This window comes from Xiphias gladius, chromosome 17 (assembly GCF_016859285.1).
Source record: "Xiphias gladius isolate SHS-SW01 ecotype Sanya breed wild chromosome 17, ASM1685928v1, whole genome shotgun sequence".
In the NCBI taxonomy this organism is placed as follows: domain Eukaryota; kingdom Metazoa; phylum Chordata; class Actinopteri; order Istiophoriformes; family Xiphiidae; genus Xiphias; species Xiphias gladius.
Window position 1 is genome coordinate 27,208,450 of NC_053416.1, and position 25,470 is coordinate 27,233,919.

The 25,470-nt window shown below is 36.3% G+C and overlaps 1 protein-coding gene across 1 annotated transcript; it reads left to right on the forward strand.

Annotated features, from left to right (window-relative positions):
* The first annotated feature begins 1,378 nt into the window (after positions 1-1,378).
* LOC120802924 (golgin subfamily B member 1-like) lies at positions 1,379-22,192 on the forward strand. Its single transcript, XM_040151112.1, has 6 exons — positions 1,379-1,510; positions 1,658-1,728; positions 2,176-2,361; positions 4,261-5,864; positions 8,262-16,958; positions 17,068-22,192. Exons 2-6 carry the CDS (start codon positions 1,707-1,709, stop codon positions 20,752-20,754), a joined length of 14,196 nt encoding a protein of 4,731 aa, XP_040007046.1. The 5' UTR covers positions 1,379-1,510; positions 1,658-1,706; the 3' UTR covers positions 20,755-22,192.
* The last annotated feature ends 3,278 nt before the right edge of the window (positions 22,193-25,470 follow it).

Here is a 25,470-nt window from a genome sequence, read left to right on the forward strand (position 1 = left end):
AAAAAGCACAGGGATCCAAATCACTTTGTCTTAATTACGAAATAAAAACTCATCTTATTGCAAAATTTGAATATCACAATCACATTTGAAGGTACTTTTTAGGTATAACATTTTCCCAGTAGAGGGCAGTATATTCCAAGGGAAAGAAACTGGCAGAAATCATAAATTTAATACAGTAGATATGGGGGGAATTTGATTGCACTGTCCTCTAGTTTAGAGTTTTAATTCACATGCATGGCATATTTATGGAGAGACAATGACCCTGTAATGCTTTTCACTGACATTCTGATGTATTATTCAGAAGATAATTTCATTTTCTAAATGACTGATTGGGCTGTTCATCAAAGAGTTGACTGTAATACTAGGCTGTAAATTGGTAATTTATAGTTAAATTAAGCATGGGAGTAAAATGCAGCAGAAATTAGATGAGTTTGGAATTAAACTTAATCTGATACCTCTTTAATGTCGGGTTAATTTCTCTGTAAGAGTACATAAATGGCCTTATCAAGTGAATGCACTTTACATGTTAGTTATATGGATATATGGAAAACATGGGTGTGAATTCACAGTGCATGATTAAATTTCACCTATACCCTTATGAATTTTCCCCTAAAATGCATGAGATCTTTAAACCCTCAAAACACTACAAGGAAGGCCTAACGACTTTAAACCACAGAGTATTTATTCACCTTAGTCCTGTTTGTATTTACCTCTATAAACTGTGTGCACAGACAGGGAGTAGTCATGTTTCTTGGAAGTTTGCCTTTCGCAAAACTCCACTTATTTCCACATACAGTCCAAAGAAAGTGAAATTCATCCTATTTGTACTTGTGTCACATGTTCCAAGATTCCCCTTTTCATACATTGTCTGTAGTCATCTGGTAATTGTGATGCATGATTACACCAAAAACCATGCAATCACATATTATTATAAGCCAAAAGGTTTATGAATATGTTTCAGTAATTTAATTTTGTATGATATTTGCCTATGCTATCAATTCAAGAAATGATCAGTATACTTCTTATGCCACAAGGAAAATATCAAAACGTTAGAAAGTGCTAGCCAACTCTTCTGTTTGTATGTATGTATAATATATGTATGAGTATGGGAGCCAATGCCTGCTTATATGTGATTATTCAATGCTTACAGAAAGTACATCAGGAGAGCTGAGCCAAACATGGGCCCCACCCTTATCAGCTGAGACCAGACCCGCAGAGCAAGATGATTCACCAATAAAATATCTCCCAATCAACACAAACTTACTGGGTGTCACATCTATCTGACCTGGTGGTCGACAAACATGTGGAGGGAGGAGATATAAAATGTTTTGAAGATAATATTGCCAGCTTGCCTCATCTCCACAGATGTCCACAGAGTTTCACACTTATACAGACCAGCGCAGCAGTCTGTCAAATGACTTGCTAAAATGTGTCTTATATTCTAAGACTTTGAGTCTAACAGGGTATACTTTGTGTTTTTGTACGCAACTCAAGACAAAAGGAAGCTGAGGTAAGACAAAAATAATAATAACATAAATAATATAAATTTACAATGGCTCAATATATCGAATCACTCATATTTTGCTATATTTAATAAATGCCTTGTTCTAAGAGCAGTAATTTAAGTACTTATTTTAAATTCTAATTTCCAACTCAGGACTTTGATTTCATGGGAAATATCAGTTCTGAAATTGTAACATGGAAACATGGCCAAATCAAGAGAGCATGGTACGTATTGTTATTTTATTCCTCCAAATTATTGTGTGTGGTTCTCAACAACAAACATACATGTATGTGTGTACCTTTGAATGATCATTATATGGTAAACATGCTTTAAGATGTTACCATAAAATGCCTCTGTGTTTAAAGTGACTGCAAGTAGATTGTTTTTAGAGTAATGTGCAGGTCGTCAAAAAAAACCCTTTCTCACTGAATGGCAAAACATATAGCAACTGTTTGATATATCGTGTATCTTTGTTTGACAGATTAGGTCTTAACACTTTGAATATATGATTAAGTTAAAACCTACCTTGAAAATTCTTAGCAACAAGTGGCAGACTGCATAGTTAAGTATCGCCAAAGTCAGATTACTACTAGATACACATTTGCTTGTTAAATTCTCAAAAGGAATTTTTATATCCCTACAAGAGAATTAATCACCTAATTCATTTGTAGTGGCCACCTTCCTGGAGGAGTTCAGTGACCAGGTCATTACTGGGGTGAGATCACCTGGAGCCACTGTAGAGGCCTGGATCCCACAGCAGCCCACACCAATCACTGAAGCTCTGACACCACAGGAACAAATGAGGGCACTGTTTCATGTTGTGGAGGAAGGGACATCACAATCCAAAGCTGATTTAGGTAAGACAAACCTGACAAAAATGGTACAACAGTATACCATATATTAGCATACTGTTGTGAAATTAAATTTGTTACCTACAAGACAATTAAAATTAAATTAGTGCATGATATTGTTCCTCAATTGGCAATTGGCACTTTAATTAAATTAAATGCCAGTGTGTTGGTTTTTTTTGTGTGCAAATACTGACATTTTGCGTGTACTCATACTGAATATTGTACATGTTAAACAACGAACAGCTTTAGGAACCTGCAAAATCTTCATTAATATTTTCTCAGTTGTTTCTCTACAGTATCTTCCTTGTGGCAACTAAAGCATGACTCTGGCATTTATGTATAAGCTTAAGCAACTTAAAGCTCTTGATTGAGGTTAAATGGTGACTGCACTATGAAGTATTAATATGGAAAGGCAGCAAAACTTGGACAGTAACTAAATACTTTTACTCAAGTACTATAGTTAAGTACAATTTTGAGGTACTTATTTTACTTAAGTATTTCAATCTTATGCTACTTTACACTACTACTTTACTACATTTACTACATATTCTATTTTTTTCCAGCACTACATTTACTTAACAGCGATAGGCCCTATGTACCTTACAGATTAAGATTTTCCTTAGGAAACATGTGATAGTTATATAATAATAATATCCAAATAATATATAATAATATAACTCCAGATTCAGAGTACGTGGGGATGGGGTTGGAGGTTGATAGACTGAAGCTGTAGAGGCTGAGGGAAGGGTGGATAGGAAGTGAGTAAGTAAGTAAGTAAGTGCGTAGTAAGTGAGGGTAATCTGTGCATGAATTTCAGATATTGCTAATTTTCTTTTCAAAGAAAGCAGCGAAATCCTCCAGGAGGAGAGATGAAAGACGAGAAAGAGCTGACGGCTGGAGTAGGGAGAAGAAGGTTTTGAAGAGTTTTCTGGAATTTGAAACAGAAGTCTGGAACTTTGAATAACAGAAAACAGTTTTAGCAGCAGAGAGAGAGAGAGATTGGAAGTTGGGAAGGTCCTCCAAGAATTTGCTCCTTCTTCACTTATGCTCAGCTGCTCTCAAGCAACATCTCTCAGTAATGCAGCGAATCAGATAACCATGGCGCTCAAGGAGATTTCCTTGCAGGTCTGAGGGTGAGTGGGCAGAGATGGTTCAGAGAAGAGGTCAGGAACGAAAGAAGAGTGGTGGTATAGGATGTGGGGGGTAGGAGGGAGAAGGACTCAGGGGAGGGTAGAGATGAGAAAAAAGAGGAGGAGGGGTCAGTGGGCTTAAGGGAGGGGAGGGTGTGGCAATGAGGGATAGGGGTGGGTCGTGAGTGGATGGAGGAGGAGGTAGAGAAGGACACAAAGAAATGATCAGAAACATAAAGTGGGGTACCAGTGAGGTTTGTACTAGAGCAGTGTCCAGTGAAGACAGGGTCAAGCTTGTTGCCAGCCTTGTGAGTGGAGGAGGGAGACAGAGACACATTAAAAGAAGAGGGAAGAGAAAGACGAAATTCAAACTTCTCTGACTTAATATTAAAGTCTCAGAGAAGAATGAGAGAAGTGCCAGCATCTGGACAGTATGAGAGGAGTGTGTCTAACTTGATAAATAACTCACTGAATGACATGTCTTTCTACTTGCTTTTAAATCCTGTCACTACCTTCTGCAAAATGTATGTCTTTTCTTGTCCTACTTGTCTGTTCTTTGGTGTTACTATAGAGGATAAACCTGCTGGAAATGTATTTTTTCAATTTACTTCTTTTTTTACTGTTACTGTTTTACCATCTGTTTCCAAAACTTACTTTTCTTCTGGCCTGGTTTAACACAATATAAGATGCAGTGTAGATTTGCTTCTCAGAAAAGGTCTTATGTGTTGGCCATTTGTTAAACAAGTTGCATTCTGTCCATTTTCTTAACCAACAGAGCAAAGACAACAAAACAGCACGATGGTAAATATCAAGAAATTAGAGGACAAACAAACAAAAGTTAACATGAAAACAAACATGGAGACTATTAAAAGGCAAAGACAATTGACATGTCAGGTAATGGAGGTAATTGAACAACACTGGGAAAAGACACAAAGAGAGAGAAATGAAATTGGATACCTGAGGACAAAGATAGAACAGCAACAGGAGGACATTGACAGACTAACAGCTGAAAAACATGATCAGTACTTAGTTATAAAAACACTGAGATTAAAGATAGAAAATGTTTTTGAGAAGCTTGAGGATAATAAAAATGAATCCACTCAAGAAAAAATGCAACTTCTGAAAATCCAGGCTGAAATATACCAAGAGAGGGAAACTCTAGACAGAAGACGTAATGAGATCATCAGTGAGCGACGCAAGTTGGAAATGATCAAGTATGATAAGACAAGACAAGAAAGTAAGGAACCCAAAGAAACAATGGTAAAGAGAGAAGAAGAGATAATGGAGAGGCTGATGGCTGACAGCCTGCTGAGTGCAGTTAACAAAAACAAGAAAATAATGCTTGAAGCCAAGCAGGCAAAAGAACAAATTGAGAAAAACCTAGAAGACATAAAGCAAGAGTTAAAGAGAAATACGAAGGATATTTCACAACATAGAGATCAAATTGAGCACATCAAACATAATATGAATGTAAATATCATCAAGATTAAGCAAAGGTGGACAAAAATTCAAAGAGATATTGAAATGCAGAAAGCTACAGTCGCAGAGATGGAAAGGAGAGAAAGAGAAACAAAGGGAATAGACACCTTTGACAATGTGAAGGTAAGAGTCAGCAGAATCTTCGAAGAGATGGAGAAACTTTGGGATGTGCTGGAAGGGAGTGAACAACAACTGGGAGTGACTCTGAGAGAGAGGCACAAGCTACATACAGAGACCAGTCAGATGGAAAACATGAAATCTGAGTCTCAAAAGCAACAACAAGACATGGATGTAAGCATGAAGGTCACACAGTGGGAAACATTAATGAAGGCTGATATGCAGAGGCAAAAACGGGAAACAGAGAACAAGTTGGTGAAAATGAAGGACAGATTTGATGACTATAAGATAAATCTTTATCAGGTTGACAGAACCAGAGAAATAAATCAACGTAAAGAAAATCAATTTGAGGAAGACAACATGGAGATGAGCATCAAGAACAAAGCTGACATGCAGAGAATGATTTTTGAAGTACAGGAAATCAGAGAGATGCTGCGTATGGTGAGAGAAGATCCAGAAAAAAGGATAAGGGTCTTTACAGAAGACAAGAGTCAAAACAAATGGAGGAATTTTCAAGAAAAAAAACAGAGACGGAAGCTAGAACAATGGCTGGAGAAGATCATAAAAGAGAGGGATGAGTTAGAAATCGTGAAGGTAAAAATACAACAGCAAAGGGAGGAGGGTGAACAAAAACTGGAAGATACAATAACTACAATTCTGACTATGGGTGAGATAAAAGTTAACATAGAAAACGCTGCAACAGAGATTAACAACGTGCAAGAGGAAATGCTCAAAGCCCAAAGGAATATGGAAATGAACAAGGAAGAAGTCAGAAAATACATGGTAAGTACATTTTTTTTCTTTTTTTAAATCTTGGGTCAGTAATAAGGCATTTCCACAGCAAACATTCTGACACATCATAGCACGGAAAGCACAGGTGTATTTAATAAAATAAATAATGGCTGCTTTCTTTTTAGTTGTGCCAGTTCAGGCCACTACAGGTATTGTACCCATTTAAACATTAAGTTGCTTAAATGCACCTGAGCCGTCATTCATGTTATGAGTAACAACTGTACTTTTCCTGCTATTTGTCAAAATGTCTGCTGTGAAAAAAAGCCTATTCTATAGCTTAGATCACCTTGTAGTTTTAGGGGTTAAAGAAGATGAGATGAGTTAAATCAAAGTGTTGACTGTCACTCATTTCTTGTCTGTTCTTGGCTGACAGCAGACCTGTCAGCCAAGAACAGAGATCTGAGGCTTCAGTGGGCACAGGTTCACTAAACCTGGACAGTTGAGGACTGACAAAACGTAGCCTGGTCTTAAGAATCTGGATTTCTACTGAGGCCTGCAGATGGTAGGGCCAGAATTTGGCATCAACTGGTTAGGCCCATGGATTCATATCCACAGGCCTAACCTGCCTTGTGTCAACAGTCCAGGCATGTGGTGGGGGTGTAATGGTGGGGGAATGTTTTCTTGGCACACGTTGGGCACCTTAATACCAAACAATCATGGTTTGAATACCACAGCCTATCTGAGTATTGTTGCTGACAATGTGCATCCCTTTTTGGCCACAATTTACCATCTTCTAATGGCTACTTCCAGATATAATATATGATATAATATATAATATATATGATAATGCACCATGTCACAAAGCAAAACTCATCTCAAACTGGTTCCATGAACATGATAGTGAGTTCAGTGAACTTCAGTGGCCTCACCAGTCCCTAGATCTGAATCCAGTTGAAAACCTTTGGGATGTGGGAGATTGGCAGCATCAATATGCAGCTGACAAATCGGCGCATCAAATGTTTCCAACATCTTGTAGAATCCATACCACAAAGAATTGAAGCTATTTTAAGAAAAAAGGGAGGCCCAACCCAGTATTTAGTATGGTTTTCCAAATAAAGTGCTCGATGAGTGTATTTGATTCATTAAAGAAAAATTTTAGAAGCCATCATTATTAAACACTCTACTACAGTAGTAAATTCACTGACTAAATCCCATAAAAAAACTCAAAACAATAATATGTTAGGGTTGAGTTATACTAGATAATAGGTATTTCAGACCAAGTTGTAAATTAAAAGCGTTTACAATTGTTCTGTAAACACTGTGGGATTGGTTGACAATTAATGTTTTGAGCGGCCTCACTGGAGGGTGGAGTGAGAAGCCGGCCATCCTTCTAAAAAGGGAGATGCAATATCATTTAAATATGGGAATAGAATGGCACTTTTTTGTTGACATTAAAGCTGACAGAAATAGTTGTGTAAAAAGTGAAAAAGAGAACTAGAGAGAGAAGTTCAAATTCCGACTAACTTTTCTAAAGCTATTTGAACATCCAACATACATTTCTGATGGAGTATACTGGCCCCTTTAGTCTGTCTCTCAATGCTTTCTCACTTCCCCAAGCCAACTGGTACTTACTGAAGATGTAAACATTGCACATGGATTGGTTGATAATAAGAAAGATAATAAGAAAAATGGACAATATCACAAGACTTATCCTTTGACATATGTAATAATAATATGAACCAAATCTGTCAAAATCTTATGTTATCATTTGCCCACTAGATGAGGATTTGGTTTGACATGACATGAAAAGTGGTTAGAGCACAGCCAGCTCCGAAGTTCTTCTTAATATTGTTCCATTTCATTACATCTTACTTTTGAACTTTACCCATTCAAATGTTTACATTAAATCTATTTGTTAACCACTTACATGTACTTTATAGTGACATAACAGAAAGATTCTAATCCCTAGCCCTGCCTTTACATCTGCCTCTATATACGAATTAAATTTCTTTGAATTGTTGCCAACCACACAGAAATTAAATACAACAGAGGTCTAGTGCTGATAATCTTCTAGCCCCCCTAACTAGCATTACTTTAATGTTATGTCAGCACTTTAAAGATGATGATGAGTATAATGTCTAAATTACCTTATAAAGTCGTTTCCTTTTTTTACACATATTAAGATTAAATATCTGCCAAAAATAGACATTCAAAAGTACTAGGTTGTTATTACAGTGTTACTATTTTCACTTAAGTCAAATTTGACTACTTCTTCCACCATGGCTTCCTGCCACAGACACATGGCACTGAGTTTAATGATTCTAGGATGTAATATTTTAACAGCAAAAAACAATGATGATATTTATAAATAAAATAATGTCACAATAAAACCTAACTTGGTTGCATGGGAAACAATAACAAAAAAACAATTCTTTCTTTTCTATGAAGGACAAGCTGACTTCCATGAAAGCTCAGGTCAGCAGATGGATATTGACAGAATCTGCAATCAAAAAGACTTTTTCAGTGAATACATCTAAACTTCAAGAACCACGGAAAGAAACACACAGAGAAACCCTCAAAGATAAAACACTGGAAATTCCAACAGATCAAGAAAGAGCAGCAGATGAAATTACAAAAAGGGCTATGTCTTTGCAACAGTCAATTACATTAGAAGACCAGCACCAAAGTGACAAAATTAAAGAACAGGAACATAGACAATCAAAGCACAAACAGTTTTTTGCAGTGGACATAAATGAAAAGCAGAGTATTTTCTTACAGATACAGAGAGAAATACATGAAGAAAATTTAATAGATGATGATCAGACAGAATTAATAATAAATGTAAGACAAAATAAAGAAGTGGAAAAGCAGATATCCAAACTCAAGGAGAAAGAGGAGAAAATCAGAGACCAAATAAAGTGTGCTATGGAGAACATGGAGGAAAAAAATCAAGAGATTAAAAGGCTCATTATGGATATAAATGACCTGCAGAGCCAGAAACCAGAGACTGAAACTGGGTTAAAAATTACAGTAAGGGAAACTGGAAATGTGGAGGAAGGAGGGACTGGACTGCTGCAAGAAACAGAGCAAAGAGAGAGCATTTTGTGGGTAAAAACCAATGTTTTCAAACATGAAATGACTACATATGAAGACCAAATACAAAAAGATGAGAATGGCAATAATGAGAAAAAAGAAATAACTGATGAGTCTGACTTGATAAAATTGAATGTTGAGAAGCAAAAGCAAAGTCAGCAGTCAAAAAAAGATCAACAGACACATACTGAGCAGATGGATGGAGGTTTTGATAAAAAGGACACAGGAAGTGCTGATATACAAAGACTTATGGCAGAGATTTATAAAACACAAAAAATCGTAAGATTGGTAAAAAAAGAACTAAAAATAAAACCTGAAAAAATCAATGTTGACAAAGATCATAAGGATGAAGGCCGTGAAACTGAAGGATTGTTACAATTCAAAGAGTTTTTGAAAATGGTAAAAACTGAAACAAGGCAAAATGAAATGCATCTGAAAGAAGAATTGAGTAACATGAAAATGATGAAAACTGCAGCAAAAAAACAAAAAAGAGAACTAGATCAGCGGTTAGAGAAAACTTTGAGAGAGAGAGACAAATTAGATATTTTAAAAATAAAAATGCAGAGACAAACTGAAGTAATTGAGGAGAAGTTGGAGAAAATGGCAAAAGTTAAGAGTACTGTAGAGAAAATGGCTGTTAAGACTAGAAAGAAAAGTGAAGATATACAAATTATTATGAAGGAGACTGAAGTAAAACTGAGACAGTTAGAGGACATAAACTATAAGATAAAAGCTACAAAACATGACTTGAAAAGCAGTTATCTATTAATATGCCAGGAAGGAGCTGACCTTGAAAAATTCAAGAATCAAATCAGACAAAAAAGGAATGGAGAATCTCCCTTTGAAAATACTGAGAGAGAGAAGGGAGATATAAAGAAATATGAAAAAGCTGAAATTGGTACAGAATGGGACAAACTGAGAAAGAACAGAATGGGCAAAGAAATGGAAGAAATGGAAAATGAAATCCTCAGACTCCGATCAGATAAGGACAGAGTAGAGGAGGACATAAAACTGATAACGGACAGTTTGGATCAGAAAAACAGTGAAACTGTACAACTGAAAAATTCAATTATTGAGCAAGTGAAACACATTACAAAGAGAGAAAAGACTGAGATGCTGAAACAACAAATTCAAGTAGAGAGAGAGAATGTGAAAAAAGCAAGACAGCAAGCTGAGGCAGAAATACATGAGATTAACCATTTAAGGGAGTTCATCAAAAGACAGAAACAGGACATTGATGACAGAGCACAAACAACCAAAACAGAAATAAGAGAAATTGAGCTGCTGAAGTCAGAACTGGAAATAAAGAGAAAAGAAGGAGAACAGATATTTAGAAAAAACATAACCATGAGAGAGAGGGATGAATTAGAAGTGTTGAGAATAAAACTGCAGCAAAAGAAACAAGAGCTTGCTGAGGAGGAGCAGAGTACCAAAAACCTGACTACTCTTATCCAAGAATACAGAGAATATGAAAAACAAAGCCTGGATCCAAAACAGGTGAGAACTAACAGCGAGATATCTAAAATGGTACACCAAAGCTCAAAGGTAACTGATTCCATTACTGATCCCCAAAACGTGACACAAAAGATTCACGTACATTTGGAAATAATTACAAGGGAAATGGGAATTCTGGAAAACGTAAATGTTCACTTAGGGAAACAAAGAGAAGGGCTCAAAGCATTAAAAGGTGAGAACAAGACTGTAAGAGACAACATGATCAGAATAAGTTCTCAGATAAAGATGGGCTTTGAAAAACTGACTATACAAGCAGAAGCAGAGATGGATGAAACGGTCCAAATGAGGGCTGATATCCAAAAACAAAAACAGGAGCTTGATATCAGACTAGAGAAAGTTAAAAGAGAAAGAAGAGAGATGGAACTGTTGAAGTCTGAGTTGGAGTTCAAAAAAAGAGAAAATCAACAGATGATCCGAAAAGGAATTCAAAAAGATCAGGACTATAAAAAGATATTGGCGGAGATCAAAGAAGAAAAAGATGCTCTGAAGAGGGAGACGAGGAAGAGAAAGAAAGAGCTCAACCAGCAGCTGGAAAGGATCATCAGGGAGAGAGATGAACTAGAGATAATAAAGCTGAAAATGCAAAGAGAAAAGTATGAAAGCAGAGGTGGAACGGAGCAGCTGAGGGTATCATACATCAGTTGCAACGTTGCAAATAAAATTCAAAAGTACTGGGAACTAATTCACATATGTATGGAGAAATGTAAACACATGAAAAAACACAGTGAAGATTTGAATGGAGCAATTAAAAATGAGAAAGAAAATATCAAGGCCCAGGCAAAAATCATAATCCAGGAAAGGAAAGAAGTGGAAATTATCAAGATGGATATCAGAAGACAAAAGGAAATGATGATATGTGCATTGAAGAACATACAGCAAAAGCAAACACATTTGGAGCAAATGGAGATAAATATCAAAAAAGAGCAAAACCCAATAGAAAAAGAAAAGGAGAAATACATAGAGAAATCAGAAGGGTTAGTCCTGAGAGAGAAGGGGCTGGGGAATGACAAGGAGTTTCTTAAAGCTGAGTCATTAATCCTAAAAGTTGGAAAACAGAAACAAAAGAAAGTACTAAAAGAAATAAAGCGGCTAATTAACAATACTAGCTTTGAGAAGGGATTAGAAATCCCTGAAACTAAAAGGAAGCTGATACAAACTCGGACAGATGAACCAGAAGAAATAAAGAAGGAAGTCCAATGTGGGAAAAAGAAACAGAAGGAAGAAGAGGTGAATTTGATGAGTGAAATACAAGAAAAAATATCGTCAGATGAGCAGAAGGAAACACTTATGTTGCAACTGAAAGAACCACTTGAAAAGGACATTAAGGAGAAGAAAGACATTTTAAAAGAAGAATTACAACTATGTGGAAAACTTGATACTACACCAGGAAAAGACAGATTACAAAGTAAAAAGAAACTGGGGTTTGAGTTTAAAGTATCAGACCACGACAATTCAAACAAAGACAAAGACCTAAAACACCTGGCTGGAACTAAAAAGTTGAGAAAAAAAAGACAATTAAAACTTAGTAAAATAAAAGATGGTATTAATAAAAAAACTGATCAGTTAGACAAAGATGAACAACATGACGAAGAGGCTAAAGTGATGCTACAAATTAAAAAGAATGGAAAGGAAAAAACAGAAGAAGTGGAAAGTGATGAAAAATTACAAAAGAGTGAATATACCACTGAGCTCTTAAAAAAAGGTCTGATAAGACTGTCAGATGTTGTCATTGAAAAAGAGGATGTGAAAGAAGATTGGAAACCAAAAGTTGTAAAAAATGAAGGTCATGAAAAACTGAAGATGGAGCTGAAGCAAGAGAGGGAGGATCTGGATGCACTCAATGAGACGATGAACAAAGAGAGAAAGGACTTGGAGCTGATGAGATCTGACATTCTGAAACAAACCGACTTGTTAGAACAAGAGAAACAACATTTAAAAGAGGAAAGACAAAAGTCTGAAATCACAAAGACTGAGCTACAAAAGGAGAAGGAACATGCACACAGTCTGCTTGATGAAATAGACAGAGAGAAAACCAACATTAAAGATCTATTCCTTAAGGCTCAGAAAGACAGAAACAAACTTGAAAATGTCATTAACAAGATTACTTTAAAACAAATAGAACAAGAACACCAAGATGACAGCATCAAAAGACTAAAACAAGAACTGGAAAGCAGTGAGAAGAACGTACTGCCAGAAAGAAAAGAAGTGGAAGTTTTGAGGAAGAATCTCAAAAAGACGAAAGAACAGGTTTGCGCTACCATGAAAAGCATCAGTAGAGAGAGAGAACGCCTCAGTCAGACAACGACTGACATTAACAGAGAGAGAGAAATGCTTTTGAATGAAAAGGGCAATCTGGAAAGAGAAAAGTCTGAGCTGAAAATTAGAGAACATCAAGTCAGCAATCAAATGGAAGTCATGGAAAGTCTGACAGTAAAACTTCAACAGCTGAGTGAAAGAATGAGTGACAACATCAAAAGCAAAATGGAACATTTACAACAAAACAATGAAGATGTGCTAAGAGTGTACACTGCATTGGAAGAAAAGTTTGCAGAACTCGATGAACAGAAAGAAAACATGGCTTGCTACACTGAGCTGGTGGAGAGAGAAAAGGAAGGTCTGATAAGTATACTTTCAGAGATAATCATCCAGAAAGAGGACACTGAAAATCTATGGAAACAAAAGTTTAAGACTGAAAAACTACATCTTGAAAAACTGAAGGTAGAGCTGAAGGAAGACAGAGAAGATCTGGACAGAGTGAACGAGATGATGAACAAAGATCAAATGGACCTGGAGCTGAAGAGGTCTGACATCCTGAAACAAACTGCCCTTTTAGAACAAGATATACGAGATTTAAAAGACGAAAAAGAGAAATTTCAAATCACAAAGACTGAACTACAAAAGAACAAAGAACATGCAGACAGTCTGTTTGATGAGATCAAAAGAGAGAAAGCCAACATCCAAGATCTGACCCTCCAGGTTCAGACAGAAAGAAACAAACTTCAGAATGCGATAAACATTATTGCTTTGAAGCAAAAAGAGCAAGAACTAAAGGATAATGACATCAAAAGACAAACTCGAGAACTACAAACCCGTAATAAAAGCGTTCTGGCAGAAAGAGAAGAATTGGATGTTTTGAAGAAGGATCTCAACAGGAAGAAAGACGAGCATGAAGCTGTTATGAGCAGCATCAGTGAAGAAAAAGAAAAGCTAAGTCAGCTGAAGACTAGTCTCGACATGGACAGACAAAAACTTATGAATGACAAAGATAAAATGGCAGCGGGACTGTCTGACTTGAAAGTCAGAGAAGATCAGTTCATGAGTGAAATACTATCCATACAAACTCTGAGAGGTAAACTCAAAGAGCTGAATGAAAAGACACGTGGACAGATCAAAAACAAAACATACAATCTGGACCAAAGCAATGAAAAGGTGCAGAGATTATGCTTTGCATTGGAGCAAAAACTTGCAGACTTTGATCAAGTGACCACCCAGATGCCGGTTTACACTGAGCTGATACAAACGGAAAAAAATGATCTGATTGGTATACTATCAGAGATGGTAATGAAGCGAGAAGTCATGGAAAATCAATGGAAGCACAAGTTCGAAATGGAAAAACAAAATCTTGAAAAACAGAGGGCTGAACTGAAGCAAGACAGGGAGGATCTGGATGCACTCAATGAGACGATGAACAAAGAGAGAAAGGACTTGGAGCTGATGAGATCTGACATTCTGAAACAAACTGACTTGTTAGAACAAGAGAAACAACATTTAAAAGAGGAAAGACAAAAGTCTGAAATCACAAAGACTGAACTACAAAAGAACAAAGAACATGCAGACAGTCTGTTTGATGAGATCAAAAGAGAGAAAGCCAACATCCAAGATCTGACCCTCCAGGTTCAGACAGAAAGAAACAAACTTCAGAATGCGATAAACATTATTGCTTTGAAGCAAAAAGAGCAAGAACTAAAGGATAATGACATCAAAAGACAAACTCGAGAACTACAAACCCGTAATAAAAGCGTTCTGGCAGAAAGAGAAGAATTGGATGTTTTGAAGAAGGATCTCAACAAGAAGAAAGACGAGCATGAAGCTGCTATGAGCAGCATCAGTGAAGAAAAAGAAAAGCTAAGTCAGTTGAAGACTAGTCTCGACATGGACAGACAAAAACTTATGAATGACAAAGATAAAATGGCAGCGGGACTGTCTGACTTGAAAGTCAGAGAAGATCAGTTCATGAGTGAAATACTATCCATACAAACTCTGAGAGGTAAACTCAAAGAGCTGAATGAAAAGACACGTGGACAGATCAAAAACAAAACATACAATCTGGACCAAAGCAATGAAAAGGTGCAGAGATTATGCTTTGCATTGGAGCAAAAACTTGCAGACTTTGATCAAGTGACCACCCAGATGCCGGTTTACACTGAGCTGATACAAACGGAAAAAAATGATCTGATTGGTATACTATCAGAGATGGTAATGAAGCGAGAAGTCATGGAAAATCAATGGAAGCACAAGTTCGAAATGGAAAAACAAAATCTTGAAAAACAGAGGGCTGAACTGAAGCAAGACAGGGAGGATCTGGATGCACTCAATGAGATGATGAACAAAGATCAAATGGACCTGGAGCTGAAGAGGTCTGACATCCTGAAACAAACTGCCCTTTTAGAACAAGATATACGAGATTTAAAAGACGAAAAAGAGAAATTTCAAATCACAAAGACTGAACTACAAAAGAACAAAGAACATGCAGACAGTCTGTTTGATGAGATCAAAAGAGAGAAAGCCAACATCCAAGATCTGACCCTCCAGGTTCAGACAGAAAGAAACAAACTTCAGAATGCGATAAACATTATTGCTTTGAAGCAAAAAGAGCAAGAACTAAAGGATAATGACATCAAAAGACAAACTCGAGAACTACAAACCCGTAATAAAAGCGTTCTGGCAGAAAGAGAAGAATTGGATGTTTTGAAGAAGGATCTCAACAGGAAGAAAGACGAGCATGAAGCTGTTATGAGCAGCATCAGTGAAGAAAAAGAAAAGCTAAGTCAGCTGAAGACTAGTCTCGACATGGACAGACAAAAACTTATGAATGACAAAGATAAAATGGCAGCGGGACTGTCTGACTTGAAAGTCAGAGAAGATCAGTTCATGAGTGAAATACTATCCATACAAACTCTGAGAGGTAAACTCAAAGAGCTGAATGAAAAGACACGTGGACAGATCAAAAACAAAACATACAATCTGGACCAAAGCAATGAAAAGGTGCAGAGATTATGCTTTGCATTGGAGCAAAAACTTGCAGACTTTGATCAAGTGACCACCCAGATGCCGGTTTACACTGAGCTGATACAAACGGAAAAAAATGATCTGATTGGTATACTATCAGAGATGGTAATGAAGCGAGAAGTCATGGAAAATCAATGGAAGCACAAGTTCGAAATGGAAAAACAAAATCTTGAAAAACAGAGGGCTGAACTGAAGCAAGACAGGGAGGATCTGGATGCACTCAATGAGATGATGAACAAAGATCAAATGGACCTGGAGCTGAAGAGGTCTGACATCCTGAAACAAACTGCCCTTTTAGAACAAGATATACGAGATTTAAAAGACGAAAAAGAGAAATTTCAAATCACAAAGACTGAACTACAAAAGAACAAAGAACATGCAGACAGTCTGTTTGATGAGATCAAAAGAGAGAAAGCCAACATCCAAGATCTGACCCTCCAGGTTCAGACAGAAAGAAACAAACTTCAGAATGCAGTAAACATTATTGCTTTGAAGCAAAAAGAGCAAGAACTAAAGGATAATGACATCAAAAGACAAACTCGAGAACTACAAACCCGTAATAAAAGCGTTCTGGCAGAAAGAGAAGAATTGGATGTTTTGAAGAAGGATCTCAACAAGAAGAAAGACGAGCATGAAGCTGCTATGAGCAGCATCAGTGAAGAAAAAGAAAAGCTAAGTCAGTTGAAGATTAGTCTCGACATGGACAGACAAAAACTTATGAATGACAAAGATAAAATGGCAGCGGGACTGTCTGACTTGAAGGTCAGAGAAGATCAGTTCATGAGTGAAATACTGTCCATACAAACTCTGAGAGGTAAACTCAAAGAGCTGAATGAAAAGACACGTGGACAGATCAAAAACAAAACATACAATCTGGACCAAAGCAATGAAAAGGTGCAGAGATTATGCTTTGCATTGGAGCAAAAACTTGCAGACTTTGATCAAGTGACCACCCAGATGCCGGTTTACACTGAGCTGATACAAACGGAAAAAAATGATCTGATTGGTATACTATCAGAGATGGTAATGAAGCGAGAAGTCATGGAAAATCAATGGAAGCACAAGTTCGAAATGGAAAAACAAAATCTTGAAAAACAGAGGGCTGAACTGAAGCAAGACAGGGAGGATCTGGATGCACTCAATGAGATGATGAACAAAGATCAAATGGACCTGGAGCTGAAGAGGTCTGACATCCTGAAACAAACTGCCCTTTTAGAACAAGATATACGAGATTTAAAAGACGAAAGAGAAATTTCAAATCACAAAGACTGAACTACAAAAGAACAAAGAACATGCAGACAGTCTGTTTGATGAGATCAAAAAGAGAGAAAGCCAACATCCAAGATCTGACCTCCAGGTTCAGACAGAAAGAAACAAACTTCAGAATGCAGTAAACATTATTGCTTTGAAGCAAAAAGAGCAAGAACTAAAGGATAATGACATCAAAAGACAAACTCGAGAACTACAAACCCGTAATAAAAGCGTTCTGGCAGAAAGAGAAGAATTGGATGTTTTGAAGAAGGATCTCAACAAGAAGAAAGACGAGCATGAAGCTGCTATGAGCAGCATCAGTGAAGAAAAAGAAAAGCTAAGTCAGTTGAAGACTAGTCTCGACATGGACAGACAAAAACTTATGAATGACAAAGATAAAATGGCAGCGGGACTGTCTGACTTGAAAGTCAGAGAAGATCAGTTCATGAGTGAAATACTATCCATACAAACTCTGAGAGGTAAACTCAAAGAGCTGAATGAAAAGACACGTGGACAGATCAAAAACAAAACATACAATCTGGACCAAAGCAATGAAAAGGTGCAGAGATTATGCTTTGCATTGGAGCAAAAACTTGCAGACTTTGATCAAGTGACCACCCAGATGCCGGTTTACACTGAGCTGATACAAACGGAAAAAAATGATCTGATTGGTATACTATCAGAGATGGTAATGAAGCGAGAAGTCATGGAAAATCAATGGAAGCACAAGTTCGAAATGGAAAAACAAAATCTTGAAAAACAGAGGGCTGAACTGAAGCAAGACAGGGAGGATCTGGATGCACTCAATGAGACGATGAACAAAGAGAGAAAGGACTTGGAGCTGATGAGATCTGACATTCTGAAACAAACTAACTTGTTAGAACAAGATAAACAACATTTAAAAGAGGAAAGACAAAAGTCTGAAATCACAAAGACTGAGCTACAAAAGGAGAAGGAACATGCAGACAGTCCGCTTGATGAGATAGACGGAGAGAAAACCCTCATTAAAGATCTAATGCTTAAGGTTCAGACAGGCAGAAACAAACTTGAAAATGTCATTAACAAGATTACTTTAAAACAAATACAACAAGAATACCAAGATGACAATATCAGAAGACTAAAACAAGAACTGGAAAGCAGTGAGAAGAACGTACTGGCAGAAAGAAAAGAAGTGGAAGTTTTGAGGAAGAATCTCAAAAAGACGAAAGAAGAGGTTTACGCTACCATGAAAAGCCTCAGTAGAGAGAAAGAACGCCTCAGTCAGACAACGACTGACATTGACAGAGAGAGAGAAATGCTTTTGATTGAAAGCAAAAGATTGGCAGGAGAGCTAAATGATCTGAAAGTAAAAGAAGATCAGTTCATCATTAAAATGAAATCCTTGGACACTGTCAGAGCAAAACTAAAACTGCTAAATGAAAGAAAATGTAAAGACATGAAGAACATAATTCAGCGAGTAGAAGAAAACAACAATCATGTTCTAAAATTGTGCACTTTACTGGATCAAAAGTGTGTACAAATTGATGAAGAGAAAGACAAGATGTTTCCATACAATAAAATGTTTCAAAGAGAAAAGGAAGTTTTCATTAGTCTGATATCAGATATCTTCAGACACATACAAGAAATGAAAGGTCAACAAAAGCCAAATGTTGAAGTGGAAATAAAAGACTGTGAAAGGGTTAACACAGGGTTGACCCAAGAGAGAGAGGATCCGGAAAGGTGGAGGAAAGGAATTAAAAAAGAGAAACTGGACTTGGAGCTGATGAGGTCTGACATTGTGACACATATAAATACATTTGAACAAAATGTAAAAGAAAAAAGGAACAGGTTGGAAATAGAAAAGATTGAGCTACAAAGCAAGAAAGATAACTCTGACTTTTTCCTTAATGAGATAAACCAAGAGAAAACAAACATTAAACACCTGACCCTTCAGGTTCAGACAGAAAGGAACAAACTTAAGGAAGTAATGAAAATGATTGCACTGAAATCACAAAAAAACCAAATAAAGAATGATGAGATCCAAAGACAATTTCGAGAACTGGAACTTTTGAAGATGAATCATAACAAGAGGAAACAGGAGGACATCATCAGTGAAGAGAGAGAACAACTCATTCAAATGAAGTTTAATGCTGACAAAGAGAGAGAAATGCTTTTGAATGAAATGGATAAAATAGAAGATGTGTCTGAGGTAAAAACGAGAAAAAATACAGTGGAATCAGTGATAACTCTGAGAGCAAAACTTAAAGAGCTAAATCAAAAGATAATTGAAGACATCACACACAAACTACGTAAATTAGAACAAAGTCAAAAATACATGCAAAAATTGTGCACTGTATTGGAACAAAAGCTCAAAGAGGATCTGGAAAGAGTGAATGAGCAGATGAACAAACTGAACTTGAAAATGATGAGGTCTGTCATCCTGAAAGAAACCAACATATCAGAACAAGAAAAACAAGATATAAATGAGGAAAATGAGAAGTTGGAAATCAAAAAACTGGAGCTACAAAGCAAGAAAATAAGTATTGATTGTCTCCTTGATGAGATGAACCAAGAACAACTGTATCAAATGAGGGCAACTATTGAAAGTGAGAGAGAAATGTTTTTAAATGGAAAGAAGGGAATGAAAGACAAATTGTCCGAGCTAAAAATCAGAAAGGAACAGCTCACCAGTGTTATGAACTCCATGGGTAGTCTGAGAGCAAATCTAAAACAATTGTATCAAAGGACACGTGAATACTTGGACAGATTAGAGCACAAAAATGAAGACATACTCCAAATGAATTCAATATTGGAAAACAAATATGCTGACCTTGATAAACAGAAAAATATAATCACTGGTTATTATTACCTGATACAAAGAGAAAAGAAACATGGGGTGTTAATGAACTTTGACAAGGCAGTACAAACTGAGATTGTAGCAAAAGAATCACTGCAAGAGCATGATATCGAGAAACAGGATTTGAATAAAATTAAAGAGTTTGAATGTGAGAAGGATGTCCTGCAGTCAGATGTCATGATCCAGACTGAAGTATTTGAACATCAGTGGAAGTTAAAAGAAGATAAAGGTGATCTTGAAAGAAAAGGTAAATACTCAAAAATGAAGAGGGGAGTTCTGCTCGTGGGAACAGAAGAAGAAGTGGAAAATGAATGGAAACAGAAGCTTGCAACAATTTCCGAGTCAGTGGTAGAGCAGAATGATTTTACAGATGAGAAAATGTCAAAAAGAGACTGTTTGCGAAAGATCTGGAAGAACACTAAAATGGAACGGAAGGAGATTGATCAGATGAGGAGCAGGGGTCATGAAATGAGAAACAATCTGGAGAAAAGACTAAAGGAGATCAATCAGTTTGTTAAGAGAACATGGTTACAGAAACAAAAGGTTCGACTGGAGAATACAAAGCTGGAACAAGGACTAGGTAAGAACACAACATCTAAAACTGACTGGGAGAGAGACCACAAAATACTTGAGAAAAAATACGATGAGCTCGGACAAATTAAGATTCAGATGCTCAGTGAGATTGAGAAACTCCACGTCAAAGAAAAAGTGACTAGGGGACTGACAGCTTGCGACAAAGCTAATCAGACATTCCAAGTGCATATAACCACAGGGGATGAAGCAGCGCAGGCAATGCAACAAGCTTCTACCAAGATGCATGAAGAGCAGATGAAGGTAGAAGAAACTCAAGCAGCTTCAGAGACATCCAGTGCACTCCTCTCTCAGCTCCTGCATTATTGCTGTCACTGCTGGCTTTGTTGTGCCTGCTGTAAGCAAGCATACCCAGAGAAGAAATGAGAGACAGGTCTATGTCTCTGTAATTATCAGTTTGAATGTTTCTGGTATAAATTTAAAGTACTTTTCTTAAATAAATATTTTACTTAAGCACTTGTAGTACAAAGATAACACCTGAACATTTTTGAAACAGGGTTTTTTTTTAGTTAATTATTTACAGTATGCATCACAGTGTCAGGAAATGGTCCTGTTTTGGCAGTCCAGATACCCAAATAACTGAAAATTACCAGTCTGATGTTAGGTTTCCTATTCTATAAAAACTGCTTTAAAACATAATGAATACTAACCAAAAGTAAAATGATAACTCAATATATGAAGGTATTTCTGCAGATCAGCATGCAAAATGTGTGAGGTTTGTGCATCTGAAAAATACTTTACTGGCTGTTGCACCATATTAGTTTGCATGTGTAAAAATCAAAATCTTCTTGATTAGCAAAATAAGATTTAATAGTGTACTTAAACCATTTAACGAGTGAGTGCTGTGAAATATGTATATAATATATTAAATTTAAAATTACATTCACTTAATTACAGAGAATCTTTTTGTTGTTGTTGTTGTTGTTGCTGCTGGCTCATTTTTCTTGCTCTTTTAAAGTATTCATTTGTTTACCTTGTTCTGGTACAGTTATTTAAGAAAAATACAATATTCAAATGAAATCAGGTAAAAATAAATAAATTGAGACATCTAATAAGAAAGCCTAAATGAGCTCTACCTGGGAAAGTTCTGTTGAAGGACAGCTGTACTTTCATGCTTAAAGCAAGACTACGTAACTTTTGCTGAGCAATGGCAACAGCCCCCTCTGCAGCCACAAGTGGTAATTACAGGACGCTGGTGCTTGAAATTCTGTTGGGCTCTGAGTCTGAGTGGTTAAGGGTAATGGAAACAGTGCAACCCTAGAAGCTAAAAGCTCATGTACAGAAAACAAATCATTCATGCAACAAACACAAAATTCTTCTAAGGGGTTGATAAATGAAAGAAAGTATCGCTATAAGCTCGCTATAAGCTTCTTCTTATAGCGAGCTGAAGACCCATAGTTTGTGGTGTGTGACGTGGTGCCGTAAAGCATCACTCACTTCTACTGGGAGATCATACCCGCTCAACCCGAGTTACATAGTGCAAGAACAGGTGTTTGGGGTGCAGATTGTCTAATAAAATTACCCACATTATTACAACATTTTTCTGTCAGTGTATTTATTTACTTCTATCACAAGCTACTTGTTACTTGTTACAATCATAAGGTTCTTTCCTTATGATTGTATTTGCTTGAATTTTATTAAATAATGTTCTATTTAATAAATCTGTTGTTTACCTTACAAGTGTGTCTTCACAAAGCAGAGTATGATACACTACTTTATTATTGTACGACTGAGGTATAGTCTGGTGAACACTGGGGGATCTTACCATGACCTAGGAGGTCCAGAATAAATGAGCAACACTTAGTCTCTTTGTTATCTTCATTATAAGTAATAACTGCAGAAGAATGACACTTTTAATTAGAATTTCTCTTTTGTTATTTTTCCAGCTGCACCCATGTTACTCATATACAGCAACACCTTTCTTTTGTTTTAATCATGGTTACCTACTAAGAAGATACAGAAACAAGAATACAACCTGATTCCCCTTTGTAGGAGTTACAGTTTTGTGTGTGTGTGCGCCTGTGCCGAGTATACATGCAGCCGGTTGTCTTCCGTCGTTTTTCCAACCCAGTTTAAATGAATTTAAAGGCACAAAGGGACATGTGGCAATACTCTACTATGTAATTTTGATTAAATTAAAAAAAGGTCTTATGCGCATGGATTGCAAAACCATTCTCTGCCTGACTATATTTAAAAAGATTAGGCCGGCAAGAGTCAATATTTTTTATGTCAAAAAATCTCCAAGTCAAAATAAACTATTGTGTGTGTTCATGCTAGTAAAGGAACATGTTGCCCAGTGCAATGATGTGGTCTATTGGTGTGTTTTTAAGAGCTTTTCGACAACAATGGAGCCTTGTGGCACAGAGGAACAAGATATATCAGGCTTTAGATAAAGACATAATACTAGTGAGTAAGATACATTGATTGTTGTTTTGGGTCTGCACACAATATTTGTTGACAATAAGCAAAATATAGAATATAGTCAGCCTTTTAGCCTTTTTATCTTTTAACTTTTTCTTTCCTTTTTATAACATAGTTTTATCAATACTGGGCAACATTGAGACCTACTGGGGAAAGCTGTGACTGGCATTAAGTGAGCTGTCGTGACAGTAAATCTCTAATAATGATCTTTATTTTACCAGTCCTATGAGCAATGACATATAATACAAAATAAACAAACACACAAAACAAAAAAAATACACATACCTTGGAAAACTACGTGCAAAGTTAAGTTAGGTTTTTCATGGTCCAAATGTCGCCCCGTCTCCTCATCCAATCTCAGAAATCCAACATAGACAGAAAAGGAGAAAATCCAACTATTCCTTAAGTATCAGCTTTTGGCCGGGGATGACTGACTGATGGGTTTGCACACTCCTCCAGACTGCCAGTGGCCTGAATGGACAAGGATTCTGCAGTATGACAGGTTTGCTAGGGTACCCTAGTTGCCAGTTGGCAACTGTGGTACAGTGGCTGCATTGACGAGAAACACATTTAAAGAATCCTTTTACTTTTTTAATATAATAATGTAAATACATTTACAAATAATACTTGCAAACAATACTTTTACATCTCCATAATAAATTGTAAGCCTGAAATGTCAGAATTAGGGTGATGCTGACAACAATGTTAATTAAAAATTTTTACAACAATACTGTCTTTTAACACTCTACGGTATATAAATCCTGTACTTCAGAAGGCATCAAATTTTTTCTATCAACTCTCTAAAAGCTATCTTCCTATCAACATAAAGAACAGGCACTTAAATGTAGAAATGGCAATTAAATGTTGTTAAACAACTTTATACAATCTATTATTTCTGTCAAAAAGATTAAGCCAAAAGATTGTTTTATGCTTTTTTGACTCAGACTGGAATAAAATGCTGTTTTCCATCATTTATCATTGTGTCTAGTATAGTTTCACCAATGTCAGTGTCCAAAAACATACTGAAATACATTATTTAGGTCTTGAAAAACAAAAATAAATCTCAAAAATGGGTAGCCCAAAGTAAAAACAGACCCACCTACTTGTTCTACCAACAAAACAGTCACAAACTGATGCATCATTTGCATGTATGCATTATTTTTTATTATAACCTTTATTTAACCAGGTAAAAGTCTCATTGAAATGAAAATCTCTTATTCAAGAATGACCTTGCCAAGATGACAACATAAACATTTTTACAGTACAACTGTCATACACTTTAGGCAAGTAAACACAATATGCAGTTAATATACAAGGTCAAGGATAAAAATCCACTTATGATTCACAAACAGGTACAATTTTCTAAAACGATTTCAGTTAAAAATTTAGGAAAATTACCATTGACCAAGAGTACCATTTTCTTGATTCTTTAAAATTGACTTAAATTCCCACCTTGTGAACAGCTCTGACAATTTAAGGTCCTTCTGTACATTATTCCAGGAATAAGGGGCTGCATATTTAATAGCTCTTTTTTGCTTAGTTCTGTTCTGACTCAACATTTGTGGAATATTGTGAGAGCGCAGGCTATATTACACATGTATGTACACAGATAAGAAGGAACCATCCCAAGGAGAGATTTATATATAAAAGCCAACCAATGCGAAAGTCTGTGGACATAGAGAAAGCCACTTAGCAGCTGCATACAGTGTACAGTGGTAATCAAGACTTCCACAGCCAGTAATAACGTAAAGCACAATAGTATTCAGTATACAGCTTCTTTAGGCACTGTTCAGGTGCGTTCGTAAAGAGCAGATCACCATTACCAAAATCAAGTGTTTCCTTGCTTGGAGGGAGAAACAGGATTTATTCCTAGAAAAGAAACTTAATTTCAGTTTCTGCTTGCAATGCAAGCATAATATGTGAACCTAGTTTTATCAGTAAAGCATAGTAAGTCTGGGCTGAAAAAACTGTAATATAAACTGTTATATATAACTTATATGTTACAAAAGAAATATAATTAAACAATTAATAACCTACTTACAGTTTTAAAGTTGTTTTACCAACAGTATTTTTAAATAATGTATTGTTACATTCTACCTTCTTATTCTCACCTTAAATATCCTCTTAAGAAAACTGAGGAGAAAATGAAAAAGTCTCATGTTTGCTTGAACATCCAAAGTTAACATTAACAGGATGAAAGACACAATCTTAATAGATTTGTTCATGAGCAAGAGCAGATTTATTGTTTAAGGTTATGTCTCATGTGAAGAGTCCATTACTTTTACCATATACCTGCTTATGACTTATTAGACAATAATGAAGATCAGTGTCCCACATCTACAATCAATCTAGATATAATAGTGTAAATAATGTTTACAAGCTAACAAATCACAGATCTCTACACACACATAGACACCTCTTTAATAACACTCCACGTTCAAACATGACTGAGGGAAAAAAAGCAAATAATCCCATATAATGCATTGCCAAGCAAGTCCATACAAGCATTGGAATGTATATAGTATAATGTATATAATAATATCCATTGATTAAAACTACACTGTGCAATGTCAGCATCCACAATCCTATCAGACAGGATGTCCAAAGTGACAATGAGCAAGTATAGATGATCAGTTTGACATGATCAGTCCTTCAGGTGTG

Bases quoted from the DNA above. Each gene is read 5' to 3' on its own strand.
- LOC120802924 (XM_040151112.1), top strand. From the start codon at position 1,707: ATGGCCAAATCAAGAGAGCATG. The intron at 2,362-4,260 runs GTAAGACAAACC...CTTAACCAACAG, and splicing joins ACAATCCAAAGCTGATTTAG to AGCAAAGACAACAAAACAGC. The intron at 16,959-17,067 runs GAAATTTCAAAT...TCTGACCTCCAG, and splicing joins GAGATTTAAAAGACGAAAGA to GTTCAGACAGAAAGAAACAA.